The following is a 26,852-nucleotide window of genomic DNA, read 5'->3' as shown; positions in this document are numbered from 1 at the left end:
ACTTATCTGTTCTCTGTATCAGCTGCAACTTTGAAGGGAATTTAGAGATTCTCCATTGTAAAATACAGTGACTGCTAAATGTGTTTTGAGCAATGATTAACTGAAACACATTTTATGGCTGGTTATGCTGTGATAGCTTGGCTAGAGAAAACACCTGTGAACCCCATTAATATATGAAAGCACTTGACCTTGGAACTACTCCTTTGCTGGAAAAATAAGGGGAAATCAACCACACATTTTAAGGTATCTCACATGTTTAAACTGAAACATATTGAAGATGTAAAATCAGTCTTTAAATAGCTTTGAGGTGATGAGGCTCACTCTTTTCCAAGTTATTTTTTGCAATGTTATGTAGTTTTTAGTAGGCAAATAGATGTGTGCAGACAGTGAAACAGTAAGCAACCACTTAACACTTGTAGCTCACAAAGTTGATAATAAGTATTATGACCACAAATGAAACACACAGATAGAGATAAGAATGGTTAGCCTGTTTCAGAGGGTAGCTTGTGACTCATGCCACTGAGTCATATGGCAGAGGATTTAGCCAGCACAGAAGACGGGTGCCATGACCCCGCTGAATGCCATGCCCGCTGGCACAGCTGGTCATTCATCTTGTCTCCTGCAGACACCCAGAGCTGAGATGTCAGAAATAAAATAAAATACCCATTAAATGTGTACCAGGAGTGAGATTAAATCATATATTGTATTCTTGCCTCAAATAAACACACAACTCATGCTGATCTCAGTAGGAGAAGAGAGAGCTCCAAGTTCAAATGGTGAAAATTGCATCTTTCTCTTTCATGTTGGCTAGACATGTCTGAAGAGCTGAGGCAAGTAAACAGAAAGCAGTAGGCGATGACTTTGGGCTTACTGATCCTGTTGAATCTGGGATAAATGCTTTGGGAGCTTCCACACTGACAGGAGATATCATCTCCTTCCCTGTAAAGACACGGCTTGCAAATGTTCATTTCTTAAACTGGCTGAGGTTATGTTTAATCCTCAATTCATCTTTGTTCTCTTACGGATTTTACAGAACCAGTAAGTTTAGGTAAGACAAATAAAGTTTCTTTAATTATGTTCTCCTCATACACACTAGGTTTTATTTAAGAAAAGAAAAAAAAATCAATGTAAAGAGTATAAGAAAATTTTGTCTATAATTTCCTGCAACACGCATTACTTTTGTTATTTGTAATTGCCATGTCTATAAAGCTGAGGGGGAAATAGTGCTATGGTATTAGGAGCACAAAAACTTCGAGGCTATTACATATTCTCATTCTCATGTGGGTTGTGTACTCAGGCCAGCAGCTAACAATATGATTACACTGGTCATGTGGCAGCCAGAGGCCATATTTTTTCTTGGCAGCTTTTGTTATTAATTCTTATGATACTAGAAAAAGGTGGCTATGCTTTCTTGTAACTCTGCAAGGATAAAACTCCAGTGCTAAAAAATCTTTGTCTTTGTATATTCTGAAACCATCACATGCTTTGCAAGATCCACATGCAGGCTGGAGTTAGAGGCTTTGGATACAACTATCAGTATTACAAAAAAAATACCCTGCTATTTCTAATTATGACGATTTTTATTGTGGGTTTTTGTTACAGGAGCCAACTACAAATGGAGTACTGTAAGGCTAACTTCCGTGCAGACATGGGCTCTTGGGCAGCTCCTGCTTTTTTAAGCATGGTCTTAACACAATAACACCTCTGCTCCTTTTGCATCGTATCTTAGAGTTTTGGAAACGTTCCCTGTTACTGATAAATACTTCTTTAAACTAGATCCAAATACCTAGGCTTCAAAATATTGGCCCCTCTCCACAGAAGTATGTTTTATCACAGATTATAGATGTTAGAAAATAAATGATGAAGAAGATGTATGATATCATCTTGTCTCTCCCTATGAATGCAGGTTGGTTCTCTACAATATATGTCAGGCAGCTTTGTTCTTTCTAGTTCAAATGACTCTCAGGCTTTCATCAGACTCTTTTACAGCTTAATTTTTCTTATTACCATGACATCTATCCAGATATCCAGCCTACATTTTACTGCACACGATTTCATTCCAATATTTTGAGTTGTCCTTCCTCCTAAGCAAGTAATCAGGTAAGCAAAGAATCAGGTGTTCTGTCTTCTTGGAAAATACAAAAAGGCTTGACTTCATGTGATGAAAAACTCTAAGTAGATAGAAAATGTAAGTGGGTCTCAAGTGCACCAAATTGAATCTTTCTCAGCTATGGTGCCCAGCAGAATGCAAATACCTCTAAGTCATAACTATTCAGAGCGAGAAATTACTTAGCTATTTTCTAGTAGTTTCTTTAAAATGAGCTTTCTCCTCTTTTTTTTTTTTTTTTTTTTTTTTTTGGCTTCACTCTCTGTTCACTTCGTTTCTGCAGATTTAATAGGTACAATTGGTCTTCATTGAAATTGGTGATCTTAGAGGTCTTTTCCAACCTAAATAATCCTGACTGGTTATCATTTCAGCATCAATTGAATAGATACAGCTACTCCTATAAAAGTATGTATGTTGTCTGTCTTTCTTTCTTTTTCTCTTTCTTTCTTTCTGTGCCTTTTTAAATGATTGGTTTAAAAAGCACTTCCAAGTAACAATCGTGTTTGCCCTCTCATATACCCTGCAGCATCCTGCTTCTGACCTTGGTCTCACACAGTGCCTTGTCCTCCAAAGCATCCTGCTTCATGCACCAACATACCCTTCAGAAAAACTCTAGTGGGCAGGCCACCCTAATTAACAAAACGTTATCTAACTAATCTCATTAGACACCATAATCCAGATTAAATTGTCCAGGCGACCAACATTTAATGGGATGAATAAAAACATGGATCCAAAGAAAATCTGGATTTTAAATTGTTCTCAAATATTAAATCCAGCTTTTTACATTGAAGGATCTTCACAAATAACATTACATGAAAAGAAATAGGAGACTTCACAATAGACTCATAGGGAAACACAGCATCCTATATGCCCTCAGTAGTATCTCAAATAAGTTTATTATATATTAGACATATCTCATTTATATATATTATATATTAGACATATAGATTAAGTTAGCCACTATATACAAGTGTAAATGTTTATGGGAATGTGGGTATATACATACGTACGCACAGATATGTACATATATAACACATGTGTTGCGTTATGTTTATGAGATGCTTAGCGCCCAGGAGACAAAAATACTGACTATAACATCACATTAGCTGCAACACTATCAGCTTTTGTGCAAGCAGAATTAAGGCCTGATGAGTGCCATATCCCATAAAAAAAATGGTATGCCATATCCCTTCATCTCTTGCAGCTTTGGCTTTACTTGTTTTGGCATTGAGAACATACAGTTTCTACCACATGATGGGTGGCCCAGTGACACCTGGGGGCATATTTGTTCCACCTTCGATAACAGCACTGTGAAACCCTGTCTTCCTTGCCCAAAGCAAAATGTGGCAGCAGATTGCACAAGAAAGGGCCTTACTATAAACTAGAGTTTGCTGGTGTTTGCTAAGCAATTTTAAGTATGCTAAGCTTTCTAGCCTCTTTACAGTCTAAGAAAGAAGTTTATCTCCTCTCCTTTCTTGAGTGCCCTCATACTAGAGGAAAGCAAACCTGCTCCAAGGCACTTGAGAAGCCTTTCTGGAATAATGACAGATACTAATGGCAGGTGTTTTGTACCATAACCTATGGCTGCTGTTTTTCATTTGCTTTACTGATTACTGGCCTAAATTCATCACTGTCAAAACCTGATTGATTCATTAGCAAACCTGCCTAGATAAATCCATACCCATGTTTAAGCAGCTGCTGAACCTGCTCTGCCTCAGCTCTGCATTGACCCTGTGGCCACCTGAGAAAATGCTCATAGAAATATCTATAACCCTTTTCCTCTTTTGCAGTATTTATTTCAGGAAGATCTTCTCATAACTTCCCTCAATTTATCCTATTTCATGGTTCTCAAATGTGAAAGGCAGAGAAAAATTGCTTGTTTCTACTGAAAATAATAATAATAATAATAATAAATGCCATCTTGCTGTTCTTCACTATTGCAGACTTCCACCAAACTCAAAGCATCTGCACCAGCTGCGGGATTAAGGAACATTTATGCAGAAGGAGCATCACCAATGAGGAATAATGTAGAGAATAGCAATTACTGTTTCTGAAAATACAAGATTACTAGGTGAAAAATATTTAAACAAGTACTTTAGGATGACATAGAATCCAAAAGCTTTTGCAAGTCCAATAACCCTACAACCCTAGAGATGACAGCCTACTGGTCTCACAGATACCATAGCTCCTGTAGTCTCAGTATCTTTGAAGATAGCTATCATGCAATGTGGATGGGCCCTCCTGAAGCCCTTGCTCAGATAAGCCATCTTTCCAGATACACACACAGACTTTCAGTAGCTTCAGCAATTGGGCTGTGTGTCTGTGTTCACTATCTTCATTTTAGACAACAGTTCCTGGCTGGATGAAGCTGTGATGGAGAAGAGATTTCACAAGCCCCACCTGGGCTGAGTTACAAATCTGCCATGGATTATACAGAGCTCACTGCAACCACAGCATGGCTTGGAGAGACTGCACAGCTGCTCCCTGTGTATGTGACATGAAGCATGTGCCACATCTAAGGGGAAGGTCAGCCTCCTGTCCTCTCCCCACCATCCGCCAGTAAATCTCCCCCTGGATTAAGCAAGTTCAGTATAAGGTTGTCTGTTATCTGGCTTTATTTCATACAGTTCTCCTTTGATTCTGCGTCTGACCCCACTGCAATATTATTTTTGGTGAACTACAATCCGCTCCAGCTCCCAGTTAAAGGTTGGTAAGGATCCTACTGTATGTTTGCATAGATTTATGTTGTGTGCACGTGTGTGTGATTTTCCAAAGGCAATTAGGCAAATGACTGTTAACTACTTGTTGTTCACCTTGTTTGAGTGGTCATCTAAGGGCCTGGTGTACAACTTGCTAAAATGCTTCATTGATGTGTAAAGCTACAGCCTTGTCTGCATAAACTTCTGCAAGGTCAGAGTTATCATAGAAGATTTGTGTGTACTTTTCACTTTTGGAAAAAGGAAAAAAAAAAAAAAAAAAGTAGATGACAGATGATATTTTAGAATGGCAGAACAATAAAGCCCAGCTGAAATTTCTCATTCATCCATATTGAGACATGACATTTTCATGACTTGCAGATGTGACAATTTCATATTCATGTACTGTCAAACCAGTTGTGGATTGTAAACAGCCTCACAAGTGTCAGTCAACTCTGAAACAGAAACAAAATTTACGAAGGTCTTTCTTTACTATTCAGCCAACTTGAATGCTAACAGATACAAACTAAGCATGTCATTTTCTCTGTTTAAAAAATATCTGTGCCTATTCCATATGACTCTCTATTTCTAATAGTGGAAGTGCTTGCTACGTTTACAACCACACAGCCCTAACCATTCCTGATAATGTTATAATTCATAGCTTGAGACTTACAGACTGACAAAGCGACTCCAGTTAGGAAAGGCTGCTGCCCATGACCACTTCCCTTTAGCCATTACCCTTCTGCTGCTGGGTGCCGCAGTGCTGCCACAAAAATTGACTGTGTGAGAGGATTGCAAGTGTTTGGCACATCCCAGGGGCTGCAGAATGCACCCATGAGGTGTTTGGGGGAGTCAAGGGCTCGCTTTCCTCTTAACAATTCCTTCCTGCCTTGAATGCATCTTGGCTAGGAAAAGTGAAAAATAAATAAAATAAAATCACATACACGCACGCATACAATTCGTTAGCTCCCAGGCAGACACCCAGGACGAGGAGGATCCCGGAGGCATGTGAACCTTCCTAGGAGTTTGAGGGGTGCCTGCAGAGAGCCTCGCCAGCTGCAGGACCACGCCACTGCCCACCAGCATGGACCGTCCCTGACCCCAGCTGGCAGCCCATGCGCCTGCAGCTGCAGCTCGGCCGGGTCAGGCTGGGCCAGCATCGTCGTCGCTGGCATTTTCTGCCTTGAAAGCTGTCTTCTCAGACAGACACCTGCAGCAAAGACATTTCCCTACCAGCCACATCTCCAAAGAAGCTGAGATGCCTGCTTGTGTGTCTGGTGGGTGGACATTTTCAAAGGGACCACACTTTCATCCTTTGCCTTAACTTCACTCTTTTCTAAGATTTTTTTAAATTGAAGCCTGCCAAACCAGGCTGAAAAAAAAATAAATAAATAACAAAACAAAACAAAAAAAATGCTTTCCCCTTGCTGGAAAACAAAAAAAAAAAAATAAGAAGAGCAGCAGTTGTGCCAGGAAGGTCTGCACGGGTTTAATCTCTGGTGAGGCAGCCTGGTGCAGCTCAGCAGGGTGGGGAGGAAGCTGTGTGGTTTTGCTTGTCACCTACGGTGCCATGGCAAAACAAACACAACGCCCAGCTGTGCTCCTCTGCATGGCTGCTGCCTCTCCCCAGCACCCAGCTCTGCCCTGAGTGGGGCCGTGCTGTGCCACTGCAAGGCCCCATTTCGTGCCGTGGTTATGCCACCCTGCTGGCACCCTCCAATGTTTGGAGCAGTGCAAAACTGTTCTGGTTACGCAGTGGTAGTTTTTCAGTGGATTATTTTGTTGTCACTCCCTGGGATAAAGTGGGAAAGCCACAGCTCTGCATCTGGATTTGCACTGGTGGTGCCATGTATCCTTGAGCGAGCCATAAAGGAGCAGCCCTGGCCCCTTTCTGAACAGCAATTCTTCACGTTTTAGCTGAGTTGCACTTGCTGGAGCTACCTTTGGCACTTCATCTCCTCTGCTCTCCTGTTTCCATTCCTCCCATGCCCATGTGGAGTCAAGAAGAAACTTACCTTTTCCAGGAGAAATGGCCTAAAATTTCAGTGCTGTGCACTGAGATCACACAGCACCTCCTCAGTTCATATCTTGCTGCACTTTGCCCAGAGAACGGGACTATTTAGGAAAAAACATTTACCATGCTTAATCTGTGAATTGCCAACATATCTGGAGGTTTCTATTATACTCACAGAGGAAATGTTGCTGTTGGTGCTTATTGTCTCCATGTGCACATGTGGATATAGTGGACAGACATCCGAGCTGAAAAACGTGTGAGTGCACTAGCATGAAGCTGAGCCTGAGCTGACAAACCGGGCCTGACTTTCAGAGCACAAATCAAACAAGTTCATGCCTGCCCATAGTAAGCAGAACAAATGTGCACAAGTTTTCAAGTAATCCCAATGAGCTTGCAGTTTCTCTTGGCAGTTGAAGTACCCCCACAGCTTAAGGCCACACTTTGGCCTACTTGGAATGGTTTTGTAATCTCAGGAAAGGTCCTCTGAGACTCAAAAATTACATAAAAGCCACTCCTCAGTAGCAAAAAAATTATTCCTACATTTCTGTTGCACAGCAACAGCAGAGATCACGCTAAGAAATGAGCAAATTTTACAACAGCCATACTACAAACATCCTTTCAAACATTTAAAATCAGTGAAGTTATATATGCAGATCTTTTCCTTTCTATGGATTTTATTACCATTATTTGTTCCACTTCCATGCTGCCAGTAATTTAGCAGAGGAGCAGTCCCTGAGCCTGAAAAGTCTGGGGTCTCAAACAGGGTTTCAGGATGGGTTTCAGCCCTGCCTGACACAACAAGGACCCCGTGCTTGCTGAGTACCACCATCATTTCACAATAAACACAGCATCTACTGTACAGGTGGAGAGGGGTCCATGAAGAGTCTTGTAAGTCTAGGAACTGTCCTGGCTGCATCAAGGTACTAATAAGTGCTACTGCAAACTGGAGTCCGACTGGGTTGCTGATATGATGTTCTTCCAATACCTCTAATAGCGTAAGTCTTCAAAATGATATTGTTGTTTTGCAAATGAGCTTGGTTTGCTTCTGAATTTACTTCTGGTGCTGTGGCGTGAACTGCTTACCCTCACATTCTGACAGTGAGTAAATCAAGATACCAGCTGTTTGCATTTCTGTTTGAGTTTCATTGGCACATGGTTAAATTGCCTCTTCTGTTTAAGTGTAATAATACCAAACTTCAGACCTGTGTGCTTCATTGCTACTAATGCACTTATCAACTTTCAAGCTTAAATAAGGCTCACAATCTGGGATGAGATAACAACAGGAGTCTCAGGTATGTAAAGAATTCAAGATTAAGTCCTTTACACCACACTTTGCAGTTTGTATGTCACAAATACATCTTTCCTTTCCCTTCCCTTCCCTTCCCTTCCCTTCCCTTCCCTTCCCTTCCCTTCCCTTCCCTTCCCTTCCCTTCCCTTCCCTTCCCTTCCCTTCCCTTCCCTTCCCTTCCCTTCCCTTCCCTTCCCTTCCCTTCCCTTCCCTTCCCTTCCCTTCCCTTCCCTTCCCTTCCCTTCCCTTCCCTTCCCTTCCCTTCCCATATCCAGTGCTTTAACATACCCTGGCAATGAAATGTAAAATACTGGTAACAGAAGACTTCAATAGGCACATATCTTTTATTACCTCAGAAACAAACAGACAGGGGTCAGCATCCCATTCACTCTGTGTCACAGAATTCACTGTAATCACACTGAAGAGAGTCACAGAAGCAGTTTTTGATGTAACATTATACAGATGTGTTGTGTTATTTACCTGTTATTTACTCTTGTAGAACTGGACAACTCTGGTCATTGCTAAAGATGAACAAGAAATGATCTGACATCTGCCTTTGCATCACACTTACCAATAGTAGCTTAGGCAGGAGTAAAAAAACAGTTTGCACAGAAAACTTGCACACAGCAGAAAAATTATCAGCAACTTAAAAGATGAACTGGTTCCAGATTGTAATCATAAATAGAAAAATTGCAGAGGACAATAACAGGACATAAATGGAGGAGGGAAAAGTTTAATCCTGCCACTTTGTAAAATCTGTTGCTCAACTCTTTAGTGACACCATCATTGTAATGTGGCCCAGTCAAAAGGCAAATCATGTTGATCACATTACTCTTTCTTTCCAGCAACCTCTTTACTTTTCCCATTTATAAATGTGAATTATTTACCAACGATTGTAGTTATGGCTTCACAACTCCCCCACTATTACACTGTGCCCCTTGATAACTTTCCTGAAGCATGATACATCAGCAGTGAGGTGCTGAGATGTCTGCGGAAGAGCTAGAAGCAATTTCTGGGTTTTCACTGGAGGACCCAGCATCCCAAAAACATGTAGTTACTCTGGCAGAGAAACACCCACCAATATATAACTGGAATTGTTAGAAAGAACACTATGTAAAGTTATCGTTTTGGTATATGATCTTGTTATTGTCCTTTGATTTCTGCATTAAGAGGCAGAGAAAGGGATTAAAAGAAACAAGGCTAAATAAGACAGTGTGGGCTTCCGTGGCTTGCTACAGAGAGAAGAGGAGGCATGGGTGGCTGGTATCCGTATGTTGTAAAGAGAAATGAGGAACAGAGGGGATTCGTGTGAAACAATAGCACTGTAAGAGGAAAAAAAAAAAATGTATTCCTACTGTTTCTACAAGAAAAGTTAATTGGGCTGGGTGTTTTATATTTGCCTTTCACATAATATTAAAGTGCCCAGAAACAGGTAATGACCTGGATCCTCTCCGAACTGAATTCTGACTGGGAGTTCCTGTTTTCTGTGCAGTTTCACCTGCCTGCATTTGTTTCACTGCCACGTAGTGTCCCCCTGCACAGTGCAGACACAACCACTGCTGCAGCAGGCAGTTCTCCCAAAGCAGTGGATGCTCTCCTTGCCAGCCCAGCTCTCCTGTCTTACAGCAAAACTACCACAGAAAGAACACAGAAGCAGAAAGGTGTGAACACCCTCATAGCAAGGATCAAGAATCAATCCATTGGGTATTATTGCTCCAAATACAGTAAGGAAGATGAGCTGACTTGGCTGTCCCAGCAAGCCTGTGGCCTTGGACAGGAATTCCCAATGTGTGCATCCACACCTGCTGGGATGGAGGCAGCCCCACCAGCTTCTCGTGGGCAATGCTGGCATTTGCCTTCTAACCATACAGACACAGATACACCTGCCAGAGTGACTTGTCCTTCTGATGCACGCTTCCCAATGCTGCTTTAAGCCCTCTTGTATTAAATTTACCTCTAAATGACAATTTTCCTGCTTTAACATAGAGTTTTGGAGTTGTATATGTTAAAAAAATGTTAAGCTTTTCATGTGTGTTAGCAATGAAACCTTACTATCACGAGGGTTTATAGAGAGGCTCTCAAAGCTTACCATTCGTAGATGATTAGTCATGCTCTGTACTGCTGTTTGATATCTGGAATGGAATTTCGTTAATTTGCAGGCATTCTTAATGCACAGCATAATGTCAGAGATTACTGCTTTCCCACAAATGAATTTTTCTTCCTCTGATTAAAAGAATGTAATAGAAAAACAATGCAAGCATCTCGATTTAGAGCTGTTTCTGCTGGTTCAAAGAGCCAAGTGTTAATCAGACCCCACCATCTACTGGAACTCTACAGAATTACAGGGCTGCTTTGGAGACTGCATTCAGCAGGGCCCTGGCCTGAAAAATGCCGGAGACCAAAACAGTGCTCAGAGGAATCACTACACACTTGTCTTGCAGTTCACCAGAAAGCTGTTGGCAATCACCAATTTAGACACTGTAGTGATCCGTCAATAAATGTAAATAATGTACGATCTGATCTGGAGCAGACACCTTCCTTTTTCCTTATGTTATCTTGTAGAGCAAGCAATAATGGAATACATCATCATCATCATCCAAAGGCTTGAACATAAATTTCCCTTTACCTGTGCAATCCATGGCACTCCCCAGCTCCAGCTCCCTGCTGCCACAAACACAGATGTGCTCCCAGGGCAGACACTTTGTACTTTGACTCTCCTGCCTTGACAGGTGTCCACACCCACCCCTTCTGCTGCTCCACATGCACATCTGGCTGGCCTACTCCCTGTCTCTTAAAACTGACCTTACACCACACCAGAGGCATTGAATGCAGTTTCAGACCTGGAAATACCACAAGGAAGTCTTTGGAAGGTAAAGAGAGGGATCCTGTACTTTTTGTTCAGGGTTCCTCAGCTGCTTCCAACACTGGAAAAAGTCTTCAGAAGACATCTGTGTCAGCTGATAAAATTTTGTCAGTGCGATGGGTAATTTTACTGAAAAAAATTTGGAATGTTCCACTGTACCTGAATTGAATGTTCAGAATTGGAGCTTCTGTAAATTCTGACACACATTCAGTGGTCACAACCTGTTTAACCTGTCTCCATCCACTCTGGTGTCAACAGGCTTTATCTGAAGATTCAGGCTTGGCTGATGGGCATCTGAGCAGAGCACTGTTGGAGTAATGTTCAAGGCCTGTGTTGATGTCTTATTACCATGGAATATGAATTTAGGTCCCAGGTTTTGTCAAAATTCAGATTTCAATTCAATTTGATTTTCAAATAAGACTCTCTGGGGTTGTTCAGCCTGGATAAAAGAAGGCCCTAGGGAGACCTTACAGTGGCCTTCCAGTGCCCAAAGGGGCCTACAGGAAAGCTGAGGAGGGACTCTTTGTCAGGGGGTGGCATGATAGGACAAGGGGGAATGCCTTTAAACTAAAAGAGGGTAGATTTAGATTAGATATAAGGAAGAAATTTTTACTGTGAGGGTGGTTAGGCACTGACACAAGTTGCCCAGAGAAGCTGTGGATGCCCCATCCCTGGAGGTGCTCAAGGCCAGGCTGGATGGGGCTTTGGGCAACCTGGGCTGGTGGGAGATGTCCCTGCCCATGGCAGGGAGTTGGAGCTGGGTGATCTTTAAGGACCCTTCCAACCCAAACTATTCTATAAGACAGACAGATGCTAAATGGTAAGGGTGACAAACTCACTGGGAGACTTCCCACTCCTTCCCATACCCAACACTTTGAGCAAAAATAAAAATTTGCTTTAGTTCATTGCACATAGATTATCATTTGGAAAAACAATACCCACAGAAGCAGTTACTGCTTGACAGTCTACTATAATTGCAGAACAGTCTCTCAGGTGTGATTTGTTTTTTGCTAAATTTGCTTTAGAGGATGCTAGTGATACCTAAAAAAAAAAAAAAAAAAAATTGCACCTTTGAAGACATCCTCATTCTATTGATGTCAAGGGCAAAAATTCATACTGACTTAGCAGGGGATGTATTTAGCCTTATAAAGCAGAGAAGCAAGTACAGGAAATACTCTGTCTTACATTTCCTGTGGGAAGCTCTAAACTGTAGCTGTGACATGTTTCCCATTCCCTAGTCATGGCTTTATCTGGTGATTGCAAGACAGATTGTGCTCATTTGGTTTAGCCATGGGTCAGTCCCCACCAGAAAGAGAGGGACAACCCCACAACCCAGTGCTTCAATCTGAGTGGGACTGTGACTTCTCCATACACGTCTGAGTTTGATGTCATCGTTGATGTTGAGGATGCAGCTCCAAAATTCAACCAGGAGCCAGTTTATGTACAGCATGGTACTTAAAAGAATTTACAATCAAATTAATAAAATTAAATCATTATCATTTATTAGGAGCTGAAAGTGACGGTTGATTCTATCCCTTTTGCTCATTTTTACTTCCATTCATGAGATTACATGTTTACCAAGCAGTGTGCTTCGTGTGCCAACATGCAGGCTTCTGAAGAAAGCAGGGGAACACTTCACCCCTGGTGCTGCTGGTTCCTGGGAGTGCTCCAACAGGAGCATACACGGCTGCTCTGAGTGCCCTGTGAAGGCAGAACAAGGGGACTGGCAGTGTTGGGGTGAGAAATGGATGCAGAGATGTAACTGAGCAGAAACACTGCACACAAAGGACAGAGAGCCTCTTGCCACATGCAGGAAGCAGGAGCCACTTGTGGGGCCTTCTTAAGATCAGAGGGTGTGATAACCTGCAGTCCAAACCACAGGCTGCCCAAGAGACCTGCCTCCAGCTCCTGCCTCTCCTCCTCGGAGGCCACAGAGGCCGCAGCCCTTTGAGCAGTACCGAGGTGTTGGACCTGCGGGCTGTCTGAGAGCCAGGTGAGAGCCAGGACTACCAGCCGAGCCACCCTCCTGGTGGAGGTGACAGATGCTGACCATCTGTGTTAAACCTGTGGTGGTTTCACCCAGCTGGGCAGCTGAAATCCGCCACACCAATCCCTCACTCCCCTCCTCAAAGGGAAAGGGGAGAAAATATGATGCAAAGGGCTCAAGGGTTGAGATAAGGGCGGGGAGATCGCTCAACAATTATCATGACAGGCAAAACAGGCTCAGCACAGGGAGATTAATGTCATATATTAACCAACACCAGCAGACTGGAACAGTAAGAACTAAAAGCAAACTTAAAACACCTTCAGCTATGACATGGGGCTGCTGGGCTCTGCTCATAAACGCCACCCCTGCAGCCCCCTGCTACCAACAAAACCTTGCCACGTAACCGCAGACATGCCCTGTTCACACATCTGTGCACAACCAGCAGCTGCCACATGGTGGATCCCTCCTCACTGTAACAAAGCCAGAGATGATCCAAGCGTGAACAAGTCAGCAGAAGAGAAAAATGGAGCCAGCTTCTTGCCCCACAGTCCCACCACACAGCTCTCCATGGTCAGGACCCTTGAGCAGATCACACTGTCACGTTTTGGGGAATTTCAGCTCTGGTCTGCAGTTTCAAGCTGTCAAGGCTGTACTGCTTCCTGGACCATACAATCTTTTCCAAACAAATAGTTTGGATTTAGGTTCAGACACAGATGTCCGGGATGTAAATCAGCTGCAGATACAACTCCTACTGTGCCTACGTGTAAGTTATGTCTCTAGGATCTGTTGTAGCCACAGGAGTCAGGCAATGCAGCAGAATATAGTCAATAGGGTGAACAAGTCTAGGGCTGACCAAATGTGGACAGTTTTAGTGTAGACCTTCTCTGAACTCGGACCAAACATGCCTTGCCTTCCATTGTTTTTGTATGTTAGCTCACCTTCCTCAACAGTAGTGGCAAATCTTTTCCAATGCAGCAGTGTTAGGAAAGCTTGCCTTTACCCCTCCAAACCAGCAGCCCACTGGCAGCATTTCAGGAAAAGACCTGGTGATCCCCTGCTCTAAGTATGTACCAAATCAGCCTGTTTATTGTTACTTATTGTTATTTCTGCCATGCACACAACCTTAACCTGGCCAGATAAAACTGTGACTAGAGAATGGGAGAACATGTCACAGCTACAACTTAGAGTTTCCCATGTGAAATGTAAGACAGATTGAGTATTTGTTATACTCACCTCCCTGCTTTATAAGGCTAAATACATCCTCTGCTCAAAGTAGCAAAGCTCATCAGGATCACCTCCTCTTTACACTACACAGGCTGAGTTCCCAACTTAGGGAAGCACAGGCCCAACTAAAATAATAGCTTGAATACACAAATCTGCTGTTGCTTTTGTAGACACGGAGGGTTTGGAGCATCCTTTGAACTCCTATATTTGTTGTACTGCACTGTTGAAGTATCACTACCTACTTCAGCAACAATGATGTGCTCCTCAGTTACTTACTCAGTCCTTTCATTGCATCTTGTCCATTAATTAGGCATTAACACACTAAGATGACAATGGCTTGATTTTTTACGTTCTGCATAGAGTGGTTAAATCAATAAATAGGTAACCTCTGAAAACATGATGTGAATAGCCACCCTCAGACACAGTGGTCCAGGCAGTGGCCCCATCAGGGCTGTCGGTGAGCGCAGCACATGCCGCTGGACCAGCACAGCGAGGCCAGCAGCACCCAGGCTGCACCGCAGCTTTGCACATGCTCCGTGTGCCAGCACAATCCCATTCACCCTCTGAGGCTTGTTTGTCTACGGGCAGCACTCTGCTGCTGAGGCTGGGAGAGCTGCAGCATCTCTCTGAGATGCTCACAGGCAGCTTTGCTCACTGAAGACGTTTTTCAGAAGCTCGGCTGAGCTTCCAGGGATGTCATTTTAAGAGCATCCCTAGCAAACAGAATATTCCGTCCCCATCAGGCTAATGATCATGTCCTTGGTTTGACAACAACATGCAAACATAAAGCAAGTTTAATTCTCTGACAAGAAGATGGGTGACAGCTACTACTGAATTGTTTGCTCTAATATGTGGAATTCCTCCCTGGAAACCCCAGAGATGCTTTTTGCCTGGTCTGGTTGTAAATAATGAGATAGATCACAATGGATTTCAGTTCCTCATCCGTGTTTGATCAGCACAAAGGTAAGTCACTGCTCCTAATTTCAAAAATCTGTGGTCCTCCCAGGCAGATGTACTAATGTTACTTGGCAGAATGAATGGCAAGAATTTTGGGGAAAGATCAGGTCTCATGGAGATCTATTTTTGTTACATAGGAGGGAATCCCCTCCATCAGTTTCAGGCATGGATATTTCAGCCTAAAGCTAAAGTTATTTTTAAAGATAAAATATTTCAGCAGATAAGCTACAGCATTTGATTGCTCATATGCCTAACATTGAGAGATGAATGCATGTATTTATTGCTTATATTGTATATTGGTGCTTTTATGAATATATATATTTATAAAACAATTGCCACATTAGCAATCAAAGCAATTTAAAATGGAGTAAAAAATAAAGAAAAGCTGGTTTTCCTAATCTACTAATTTGTATACACTGAGAGGACTAGGTGGTGATAAGTGATTGACTTTGCTTCAGTAAATGTTAGCTGTATCGACAAGTATTGCCATAACTATGAATTTAAGATATAGTTTAAAGAACCGAAGTGAAGATTTTCTACATAGTAAGGTTGCTATGGAAATACTAATGTCACTTTATCATGTGTTTTAAAGTTAAATGGTTGAATTTCATGTATTTGTTTGCCTGTACGGGCTTTTCTCTCTCGTAGCTGGTATTTCCCTCTGTACAGTGGTATTCCTTTCACATTCTCAGAGCAGGAAGCAGTCACTGTTTGATTATCTGTGTTGCAACAAATTTCTAAGTCAGCTTGCAAAATCATTTGTATGCAGTGGCTCCAGTTTCCAGTGCATGCCTGGAAAGAGTCACAGCTGATGTAGCCATGCTGGCCCCACCAAACAGGCTGAGGCACGTATGCGTGCCACAGAAACACAGACAGGTTCTCACAGAACATGTGGAAGTCGTGTTTGGGACATTTTCCTTGAAAGGACAGAGGTACGGGGCTGACTGAGCTTTGGCAGCACCCAGCAGCCCTTGTTGAGCTCTCCTTCTGCAGGCAGTTTGTGCTGTACCCCAACACGGCTGTGCTTGGAGCTTGGGGAGGGTGAGGGGACACCTTGCTCAGCGCTGTGGGGTGGCTGATGGGCACAGGGCGGATGGAAGTGGTGCGGGCAGTGAGGCTGGAGCAAAACCAGGGCTGGCAAAGGAGCAGTGAGGTCTCCGGATGGATAAGAGAGCATAGAACAGTGTAGGAGACCACTGATCCAAAGCACTTATCCGGATAGAAAAGAGAGAGCTGGGAGGTAACATCTGTCAGTACCTCCCAGGACTTCTGCTCTGCTCCCCTCCTCCTGCCAGGACTCTGTGCACACCGACCCCATCCCTGTGTCCACCCAGCTGTGTCCTCCCTCCCCAGGGCCACACTCTGCTCACAGCACCTCCCCAGCAATACCCCCCTCCAGGTACACCCACTGTCCCCTCTCCACCACCGCTGCAGGAGCTGCTGGCTCATCAGAGGCTCAGACTTCAGTGCCTGTACTCCCCACTCACTGCGTGGGAGGAGGACAGGGAGCGCCTGCAGGAGCAGGCAGCGCACAGCAAGGGAACACTGAAACCACTAGTTATCGCACAAAGAGAGCTCTATTCGAGATGTGGAGTGCACGGTGAATTTTAGCTAAATAGCATGTTAGTCCTTGACATATGACACATTACCAATTTAAGCAGGAAGAGTATTTTTTAAGGAGAAGGAGCACGCTGCTCATTGGAGCAATTTATAAAAAGGTATAATTCTGACTAGCTATCAAGCACACCAAATCAGTATCTGTCAGCCCAATAAATCCTCCCCTACAATCCCATTCTCCACCCCACCCACCAGAAAACTCCTCTCAGCTACAGGTCAAAAAAACAAGGTTCCAGGCTTAAAAATCACACTGCCTCTTTGCAACACTTCCTGTGGCATCACTCATTAATAGCTTATGTTACTACGAATAGTGATAGCAGTAGCAACGTGGTGCTTCAGAAAGCCATTATCAGACCCTGCTCCCCTCTCAGTACTTGTTAGGTGCCATTCAAATGTGTGCTGTGCTGTACTCGGCTTCTGATGTTTGCCATGTAAACAGAGGAGCCAGACAAATACTTGGACTGCTACACTCATAGCCAGGCACACACACAGGTTATTATTTTGTTAAGCAATCAGGAAATCTGTAATATTAGAGAAAAAGTTACAATTTCCAAGATTTGCACTCATCCGCTATCATGCTAAGACCAGGAGGTGCCCGCCACTGCTGACATAGGTTATTCCCGTACTTCCGGAGAGGCACATCCCATTACCTGAGACATCAGGGAGCTGGGAGAAGGGGATGCTAACTGCATCCACTGGATGCAAAGGTTTTTTTTCCAGTGGTAAAAATCACTGCAAAGTGAGATCACAGTGGTGCATTTCAGTCCATGTTTGGGATTCGTTGTCTTTTGGTGAAACCAGGCAGCATCTTTTTGTTGAAATCACATAGCTGTCTAGTATCGTGTCCTGATGATAAACCCTGGAAAATCACAGGAGTTTGGCTACTGGGTGGGTGGGGAGCGGAGATGGGGTGCAATAGGGTGTGTTTGCATGAAAGAGGGAAGTAAATTATGTACATAAATATTTCTTCTCCCCAGTTAACATAAATTATACTGTCATCCATCTTTCAGTTGTAAAAATTTGTGAATTTTAGCAGTGCTAAATCTATCATTGTCCACGCCATGTACACTAAGCTAACCTGCAATGACTTCATTTAGATATTTGAAACACAATGCAATAGGAAGCGAGCACTTACGTACATCCAATATTCACTTTACTAAACAACAGATCAACCGACATCACAAATTAAGTAAAGCAGACATCCTTCACATGAGAATCAGAGGAGTGTTAGTGTCACAATCAGTGTAATTTCATTGCTATAAATCCTGTGATCACTCTGTATGTTTCTTTATACACCTCCTTTCATCCCCAAAGACTCATCCTATCTGGAACAAATGACATGCTTTAATACTGCAGCTTATTTCAAATAGATTGTCTTTTAAGTTTGGTGCTTTCTCAGCATTTTAGCTATGAAAGAAAATGTCACTACCTTGCATGCCATTTGGTCTTTGCTCTTTAAGGCTCTTCCAGACCTTCCTACAGCACTGCTGTGCCAGCCTGTTGTTTCTCCCTCCCCATGCTCCACATATTGGCTGTTAGTTGGACCTTCTTCCTTCCTGAAGCTTCCTTTCACCAGTGGCACAGTATTTTTCCAAAATACAATGCATCTGAAACAGCACCAGTGCTCACTGGCATTTACAGAACCGAAAGACAATAAAAAAATTAAAGCTAACACATTTGCAGACAGAGGGCCAGGCATTTGGCTGTTTGTGATCCCTTTATGGCTCATGATGCTAGTGCCCCAAGATGCAGCCCAGCTCCCAGCAAGAGAGGAGGGAGCCACTCAGTGCCTCACTGTCACTTTCCCAAAATGCCCACTCTCCAGACCATTCCTCCTTTGCCCAGGAAGGTTTCTGCCAAGAGAAAGGCCCTACAAATTTTGCAGCCAGACCCCCTCATTCCTGGACAGGGTAAATTGGAGGAAGATGAAACAGGAGACACCACATCACCTGCAGCCAAGTGCAGCCAGGGTGAATGCCACCCAGGACCCCTTGGCTTTTCCTGCTCCCTGTCCCTAAGAAGCACCAGAACACCACACGTCTCTCTCGCCCTCTCCCTTCACCAGAGACACTGGTCATGTTAGAGACACCCTGGACACTCACGCCACTGTCCCCTAGCAGGCGTGAGGTCCATGTTCTGCTAAGAGCAGGTGCAAGGAAAACTCATTCATCTGTTCATTCATCCATTCATTCACTTGTTCATGCATCATTCAGAATTTGCTTCCTCTCGTTATATAGGAGAACAATTGCTTTGAGGACAGCAAAGCCACAGGGGAGAAAGCATTTTGGTTTCAGTTAAATGAAAAATGGTAGAGGGAATCTGTGTCCCAGGTGCAGGTGTGCATCCATGCCTTTCATCTTCCTGCTACCCTGCCCTCTGGGTAAGCAACTGTTCTGCTCAGGAGATGAAGAATTTCTGCTCAGGAGATGGAGAATTTCTTTTCTGCCTGGATTGCTCTACTCCAGACTTACAGTAGGAAAATGTAACGGTTATTACAAGGCAAAACAGCAAAAAGAATAAAAGTTATATGTGTAATGGATAAAAGGAGGTGATGACCCCTTTGATCTACTGTATGTACCTATACATCTAATGATTTCTTTCCCCATGCCAGCAGCATCTTCTCTGCACCAGTCCCATAAGATAGCCACCACATGCAGCTGTGAGAGGCATTTTGTCAGTGCTCTCAGCTGGTCCCTCCTGGGTACCTTCAGACTGGCCAAGGGAAGCAGTGCCAGTGCTGAATGCCTGCCTTGTCCCTTTTGCATACCAGCCCATTGCAAAGTCCACTTTAAGTACCAGACCTGATCTTGTTTTAACATCTGTTTGCTGAGTTTAACAATTGTGAGAGCAGTTTGCAGACCGGATTTGATACAGAAACTTGATTAATGGACACTGTGGTAAAGTCTCTTCTTTATTCATGTACTAGTCACTGATGATGACTGTCCAGATGCAAGGGCTCTTCACGTCCCCCGATCCTCCAAGCACCCTGAGCAGCACGCAGGTCAGAGCTTCTGGGCCAAATGATCAGTTTGTTGAGTGATAGACTCTCTACTAGAACAGAAACTAAGTTAGCATTTTTAATTTACAAATTTTACCAAACGTGTAATTTAAAAGACCAATTAGAGGAGAAAAAGAAAGGAAATTCACTTCAGTGGAGTAGTGATGAAATGGGAACCTCTGCACTAGTGAAGGCAGATTAAATATCAGCTCTCTAGTTTTCCCAAACTCATAATCAGAGCTCCAGATTTGAGATACTTACCTTTCCCAGGTAAGAGTTGATTGCATTTCCATGGCAGCCAAGTTTTAAAGCAGAGAGTGATGATGGTGTCCCAGGCACAGAAGGTCTTGTGTGGGCAATTACACTGGGTTGCAAAGCCCCATGTGGAGCTAATGAGGGTTCACCTGCCACATGTTAACACAAGCATGAATAGGGTGGCAAATACTTTAAAATTATCTTTAAAGATGTTTTCTCACTCAAATATATATATATTTAATGTTTAATATAATTTATATCAATGTGGTAATATTAAAAAGACTGTACTAACACTTTTCAAATTCTCTTTAAACATCTCTTTTTCTGCACTGCTTAAGTATTTATGCTATTTCCAGAAAACACAACCATAAGGAAAAGTCATCAGTCACTTAACCTGTCTTTCTTTTAATCAACTTTCTCATGTGATTTAGGCATCAGCTTTACTTTCTCCTGTTAACAAGGTGGTGCAGTGGTGGGACAACAGTTGTGCTCTGAGTTCTGACCCCAGCCTTGGCAAACAATACATCACACTGCAGCTGTACCTTCTTCCTGAGTTAGCAGAGATCAGAAATTCCTCTTTCAAAATTAAGGATGAGACCATAGCTGACTGAAACCAAACACCTAGACCACTTCATTGTGACATCAGATTTGACCCTACACCAAAAAACTATATATATTTCATTAGACTCCTGGTGCTAAGAGGTTAACGGCCACCTGAAGCCAAAGGAAATGTAGGCATGCACAACATGGGATGAGCAGCCTAGAAGCATGTTACTAGTAAAAGAGAATCCATAAACAAGGAAAATCTCATTCAGTCCTTTAGCAACCAAAATCTGTTCAGGGTCTGGTCCTACAAGACAGGCTTGTGAAGGTTTTCCTTCCATTGCAAGGGCCACAAAAAATAATCACTTGTGTTTAAACTCAGTAGATAGAAAGTCATAAAAATAGTGCAGCTTCAAACTCAGTGCTTTCCATGGAAAAGGATAATGAAGAGAGCAACATGCTCCGCATTGGTCACCTGTGTGACTCGCAGAGTTGAAAAGTATGTTCAGAATTCCAATCCCAATGGATAATGCATTGCCAAACATTGGCAGCTAATAATTTTTACTTCCAATAAGAGTTTCTAAATTATAAAATGTCATATAAAAGCAAGAAATAGACATGCAAGCATATTTACTAACCTAGCCTAACAAGCAAAATTAGTAAATGTTGTCATTGATTGTTGAGTGCCCGGTAAAGCTTCTAAACCACTCAGGAATATAATTTCTCCTTAAATTAATCATCTCAGTGATGTGTTTAGCTATCAGTGCCTCTGAAACTAATTTGGCTTAGATCAAGCTGTTGGGCTTTCGCTAGATTTGTCCCCTTTGTCTGCTTCACAAGTTAGGGACTTCCTTTGTCTTCTCTGCAAATCTAGTCCAAAATAGCCCTATGTGCTTTTCTGAATATTAAATTTGAATACATGACTTAAGTACATATTGGTACATGGTTCATGCCTATTTCTAAAAATAAAATTAATTTTCTTGAGATTAGTTCATAATCTCACCAAATATCAATGATATTTTCATGCACATAAATATATTCCCACACAAAACCATGCCCTTCTGTCATTTAATTCTTCTGTTTTGCAGGTAGCTGTGCTTTTAGATAAGTCAAGGGGAACAGTAAAAATGCCACATTGGCACAGATTTACTGAGGGTGTTGGGGGACTGCTTGTGGTTTGCATCCCTCCCTGTTTTAAACAGGCTCTGTGTCTCCCCTTGTCACAGACCTTGTAATTTTAAACTGCTCTGGTCTTTGTTTCAGATTTTCCCCAAAATCTTCTCAGGAACTGAGGAATAAGGTGTTTTTACAGTAGTGCTTGGGTCTAAGACATATCATTTAAAATGTTGGGTTTTTTTGTTTTGTTTTGTTTTTCTTTTTATTAGCCTTAACTGTTACTTAGCTCTTAGGTTTGTTTGGCAATCGGCTTTTCTCTGCCATCTCTAGAATAAAATGTATAGAACTCTGCCCTCCCAATCTACTGATTATAGTCTTCTTGATGATTATCAATGTTTTCTGTGAAAATAAGTATTTGAAGAAAGCACACCCCTTCTTTAGCAAACCACTGTCAAGTTTTGTGATAGGATTGCGGGTCTCTTCCCAGGGCATAGCATCCAGTGGAAAGAGCTCACAGCTGACTAAAATAAGGGACAATACTGAAACTGTAAACACCTGTTGTGTTCCAGTGTCATCCTATCTCATAGAAGTGTAGTCAGTAATATAATGAGCCAGCTCAGTTATTACTTTATTGTTTCTCAATTCACGATGCATTAATATGAGTATGATTTCTTATAAGAGGTGGAAACTTTCCACAAGTTGTATTATGCCATTTCAGCATCTATGTCAGACAGTTTTTGGAAGAAGTTAATGGTGAAATAAGTTTCAGATGACTAAGAAAAGCCACTGTGCTGTTTGTATACACTTCATGCCATTTCAAGTTACAGAGCTGTGATGGTTTTCCTCAGGTGGGCAGCTGAGCTCTCTCACTCCCCCTCCTCAAAGGGCAGGGGGGAGAAAATATGATGAAAAAGGCACAAGGGTTGAGATAAGGACTGAGAGGTCACTCGACAATTATTGTGATGGGCAAAACAGACTCAGCACAGGAAGATAATAAGACTTATTGCCTATTACTAACAAGCTAGAGAAGTGAGAAACGAAGGAAAGAAACCAAAAACGCCTTTCCCCCATCCACCCTCTTCCACCTGCTCCCCCTGTGTGGTGCAGAGGGAGGATGAATTGAGGTTGCTGCCAGTCAGTAGCACTTCATCTCCACCGCTCCTTTCCGGTCCCTCTCTGCCCCTGCTCCCCATGGGGTCCCTCCCATGGATGCCGTCCTTCCCCAACTGAGCCTGCGGGGGCTGCCCACAGGCAGCAGCTCTTCAAGCACTGCTCCCACAAGGCTCCGTCCCACGGGGTCCATCCATCCCCCAGGAGCAAACTGCTCCAGCACGGGTCCCCCACGGGTGGGGGCAGCTCCCCCCAGACCCCCTGCTCCTGCGTGGGCTCCTCTCCACGGGCTGCAGCTCTGGCCCGGGGCCTGCTCCTGCGGGGGCTCTCCATGGGCCGCAGCCTCCTCCAGGCCACATCCACCTGCTCCACCGGGGGCTCCTCCACCCATGGGGGGGCTGCAGCGTGGAGATCTGCTCCATGTGGGACCCATGGGCTGCAGGGGGACAGCCTGCTCCACCAGGGGCCCCTGCACAGGCCACAGGGGAACTGCTGCTGCCTGCCTGGAGCACCTCCTGCCCTCCTGCTGCACTGCCCCGGGGGGCTGCATGTAGGGCTGGCTCTCACTCCTTGCTCTCCCAGCTGCTGTAGCACAGCAGGGTTTTTTCACTTTCTTAAATCCGCTCTCCCAGAGGCACAAACAATATTGCTTGTTGGCTCAGGGCAGCAGCGGGCCTCTGAAGCTGGCTGAAATTGGCCCTTATCTAACATGGGGCATCTACTGGGGTTCACAGAGGCCATCCCTGCAGCCACCCACTACCAAAACCTTGCCATGTAAACCCACTACAACATTCACACACATTCAGTGAAACATGCTATTATTTTCACTGTTAATCATTCGTACTTGCTCTCTGCTTACTCATGGATGTACTCCTCCGTATAGGTGATGCAGCAGAAGAGATTGACCTGACTGTAGTTTACCAAGCAGCAGCTAATGGTGATGTGAACACACTAACTGCAGTGATTCGAGAAGATCCTTCCATCCTGGAGTGCTGCGACAGTGAGGGTAAACGGGGGCTGAGCTTTTTCTCAGGGGATTAGGGGCTTCAGATTCCAATTAAACTTTCCATTCTTAAATCCTGATTTTTGTGTTCAGAAAATTGTGTTTAGTAGCAGAATATGGGAAATTTGAGTTATTCTTTTGAACATCCACTAGAAATGCATAATTTAGAGATTTCTTTTCCCCTGTAACTCTAAGGCTTTTTTTTGTTGTTGTTGTTGTTGTTTGTTTGTTTTTTGTTTTTTTTTTTTCTTACAAATAAAAATAAGCTTATTTAACATAAACAAACAGAACTGTATCAAGAATTTATCTTCTTTGGAAAGGTGCTTGAGAAACTGCTGTCCTTTCAAGGAAGGAAGAAGATTTTTATCAAAGCTAAATCCTATAAATTCTATACATCTCTAGAGTAAAAGTTTCCAGGAATTTGCACTTTAAAAGTATGTGCACAGGTACAATTAAATTTGAAATATTTTGTTATGTGATTTTTTGCCAAAGGGCTAACTGTACCATATGCAATGAACTAACTGATCTGTTTAATCTGTGAGACTGCATTCCTTTTCCTTTCTGTTCAGATTTCTATATAACACTGTTACAAAGCACTCTCCCATGGCTTAGTTTTATATGCATCCATTTTCCATGTCTATTAAAGCTACAGATCCCAGCAACCTTTTTTCTAGAAAATCTTTTTTTAGTCAAGAGTATATTTTATTAAAATTTCTTTAGAAGGATTAATATTAACACCATGTATTCAAATCCTTATCAGTACGAAGGGCTCTGAGTGGAGGTAGACTGATTAAAAACAGGAAGCATTTCAGCTCCAGCTCCAGTTGTTTACTAGGTTGTACATAAAATGTAACTAAGACCAGTCTTGCAAGAAAAAATATGGGGCTGTATCCTACACATATGGCAGAGTGTGCATAACCTTAGCTTGAATAATGTGTATTTATTTGCTCAACAGTCTCACTGAATTCAGACAGAATAATTATTCTTCAGTTGTGCCTTGTTGCATGTTATGGCTTCTAACATTCAAATTTATTCCCATTTTAGTAACTTGAAATTGCTTTGTCAGATTATGCAGGAAAGACTTTGCTGTTGTTGAGCAGTTAACAGAATGGAAGGAAGGGGAAGCAATTAAATTATATTGTAATATGGAGTATTAAATAAATCTGATTATTAAGTTTGAACATAGATTTCAGTCTCTTTCCAGCACAGGAATGGTTTGCAGAATATAAAATAAGTTCTCGTGATGGCAGAAAAGAAACTACTCCAGGGCAAATCCAGTCTTTAAAATAAGTTGTTGTCTACATAAAGCATCATCTCAAACACATACAGCTTTGCATAAGACATAGCTTGATTTCATACCTCTTTTGAACACATAACACAAAATAAAGCTGTGGTTCGAGAAAATTAGCCAAACATAACCTGGCAACTATTCACTTTGAAGAATATCAGCCTTCAAAATGGTGTACAAAGTCAATAATTTGTATGGTAAACGTGTCAATAGAAAAACAATATTTATTCCAGACGTAAAGTTAATGAAACAAGGCTTTTGCTCTGAAGTTATGTTCTTTCTGTAATCAGTAGCAATCTAGCTGGCATGGGAGTTACTTCCTGCCTGAAAAAAAGCTGAGCAGAGCTGTTGGAGAATTGTGAGAGAAAGGACTTGTTAATTTGCCAGTGCTAACATCAGCAAATAACAAAATATATCTCTCTTATGGCTTTGACAAAATAAAAGTTGTAAAAGAACACTTGACTTTCTTCCCCAGGTTGCACACCTTTGATGCATGCTGTGTCAGGACGCCAGGTCGATACCGTGAAGCTTTTACTGAAGATGGGAGCCAATATTAATACACAAGATGCTTGTGGACGTACCAGTTTATCTGTGGCAACTTATCTGGTACCAAGTCTTGGGGGAGGAGGATGGAAAGATAGGTGGAGTGAAGAGAGGAAATAAGTAGAGCAAATAAGATTTCTGTTTGTATTACAGAAGGGAAAAAAAAAAAAAAAAAAAGACAAAATATTGGGTTCTAGATAGCAGTGAAGGTCCTCTGTGTGGTTTCAGGAGTCACTGGTTTTCTGTGCACTGGAAAAGAGCTTGAAGCTCCTTCCCAGCTTTAATACGAAGATTAACTTCTCCCATCTCACCCTCCGTATCAGATTTTCATGCTGTAGGAAACATATTCCTATCTCAGCTTTGGGTGGCCAGCAAGCATGTTTACCTGTACTCCCCATGACCTAGGGCATTGGTTTTCCCTTCATTACAGAGCTGGACCTTGAATGGCCAGGTTCAAGGTGCTGCAAATATCAGTATAGATACTCAGTTCTTAAGCAAATCCAACCCCCCACTAAACCCACATGCAAGTGACAGTAGGGGAAGACATCTCATCAAGAAATTTGGGAAGGGAGATGTGGTGCTGTCTGTCAGAAACGCCAAAAGATGGTCCTCTTTTCCTTAGTCTGCTTTTCCTCACTAGAGGGAATTCAGATCTCAGGGAGAGGATGGGGACCAGGTTAGTTGGGCAGAAGGGTTAACCATAGGCTTTCTTGACTCGTTGGAAAGAAAGGAGGAAGGAATGTTTACCCATAGTGCTTGATATGAGTTCTGGCTGGATGACTGCCAGTACATTTAAACAGATATAGTGGCAGCCTGAGTAAGTCTCATCACTTGCATCTAGTTTATTCCTGCAATTTCAAGACAAAAACAATGTTTCTGCTAAGCTATTAGACATTCAGCCAGAAAATATGTGTAGAAAGAAGCAAAACATGCTTATTCACAGACACTTATTCAGTGCAAGGGGCATGCCTCACTTACTTGAGGATAAACATTTCCTCTGCCAGATATTAAAAAAAAAAATCCCGTAATTAGTGTCATGCTCCATTTTTCCTTCCTCTTTTCCCAGAGGGGAACAAATATTCTTTGGAAAAAGAGAAATGACTGGAAAAGATTTAAGCCACCCAGGCTTCAAAGTTTCCATTTCAGTTTCTGTGATGGATATAATCAGAGGTCTAGAGAGCATTGGCTGTGATGTCAGTCCAGAGAACTGAATTCAGCAGAGCTCCATGTTCAAAATCACATG

At 42.7% G+C, this 26,852-nt stretch overlaps 1 protein-coding gene across 3 annotated transcripts in view; it reads left to right on the top strand.

Moving 5' to 3' along the window:
* Window positions 1-14,787: 14,787 nt before the first annotated feature.
* The window catches only part of ANKRD55 (ankyrin repeat domain 55), a 50,514-nt gene continuing 38,449 nt past the window's right edge, over window positions 14,788-26,852 (top strand). For 2 of the 3 annotated variants that reach the window (XM_032205849.1, XM_032205848.1), the window contains exons 1-3: window positions 14,788-15,142; window positions 23,659-23,781; window positions 25,542-25,672. In XM_032205849.1, the coding sequence (XP_032061740.1) occupies window positions 15,103-15,142; window positions 23,659-23,781; window positions 25,542-25,672 (294 nt within the window). In that variant the 5' untranslated portion in view covers window positions 14,788-15,102. Of the gene's footprint in view, window positions 15,143-23,658; window positions 23,782-25,541; window positions 25,673-26,852 lie in introns of those variants that run through there. The other variant, XM_032205850.1, reaches the window with a different exon arrangement.

This window comes from Aythya fuligula, chromosome Z, assembly GCF_009819795.1.
Source record: "Aythya fuligula isolate bAytFul2 chromosome Z, bAytFul2.pri, whole genome shotgun sequence".
Taxonomy (NCBI): domain Eukaryota; kingdom Metazoa; phylum Chordata; class Aves; order Anseriformes; family Anatidae; genus Aythya; species Aythya fuligula.
This window is presented reverse-complemented; position numbering and strand designations above follow the sequence as displayed.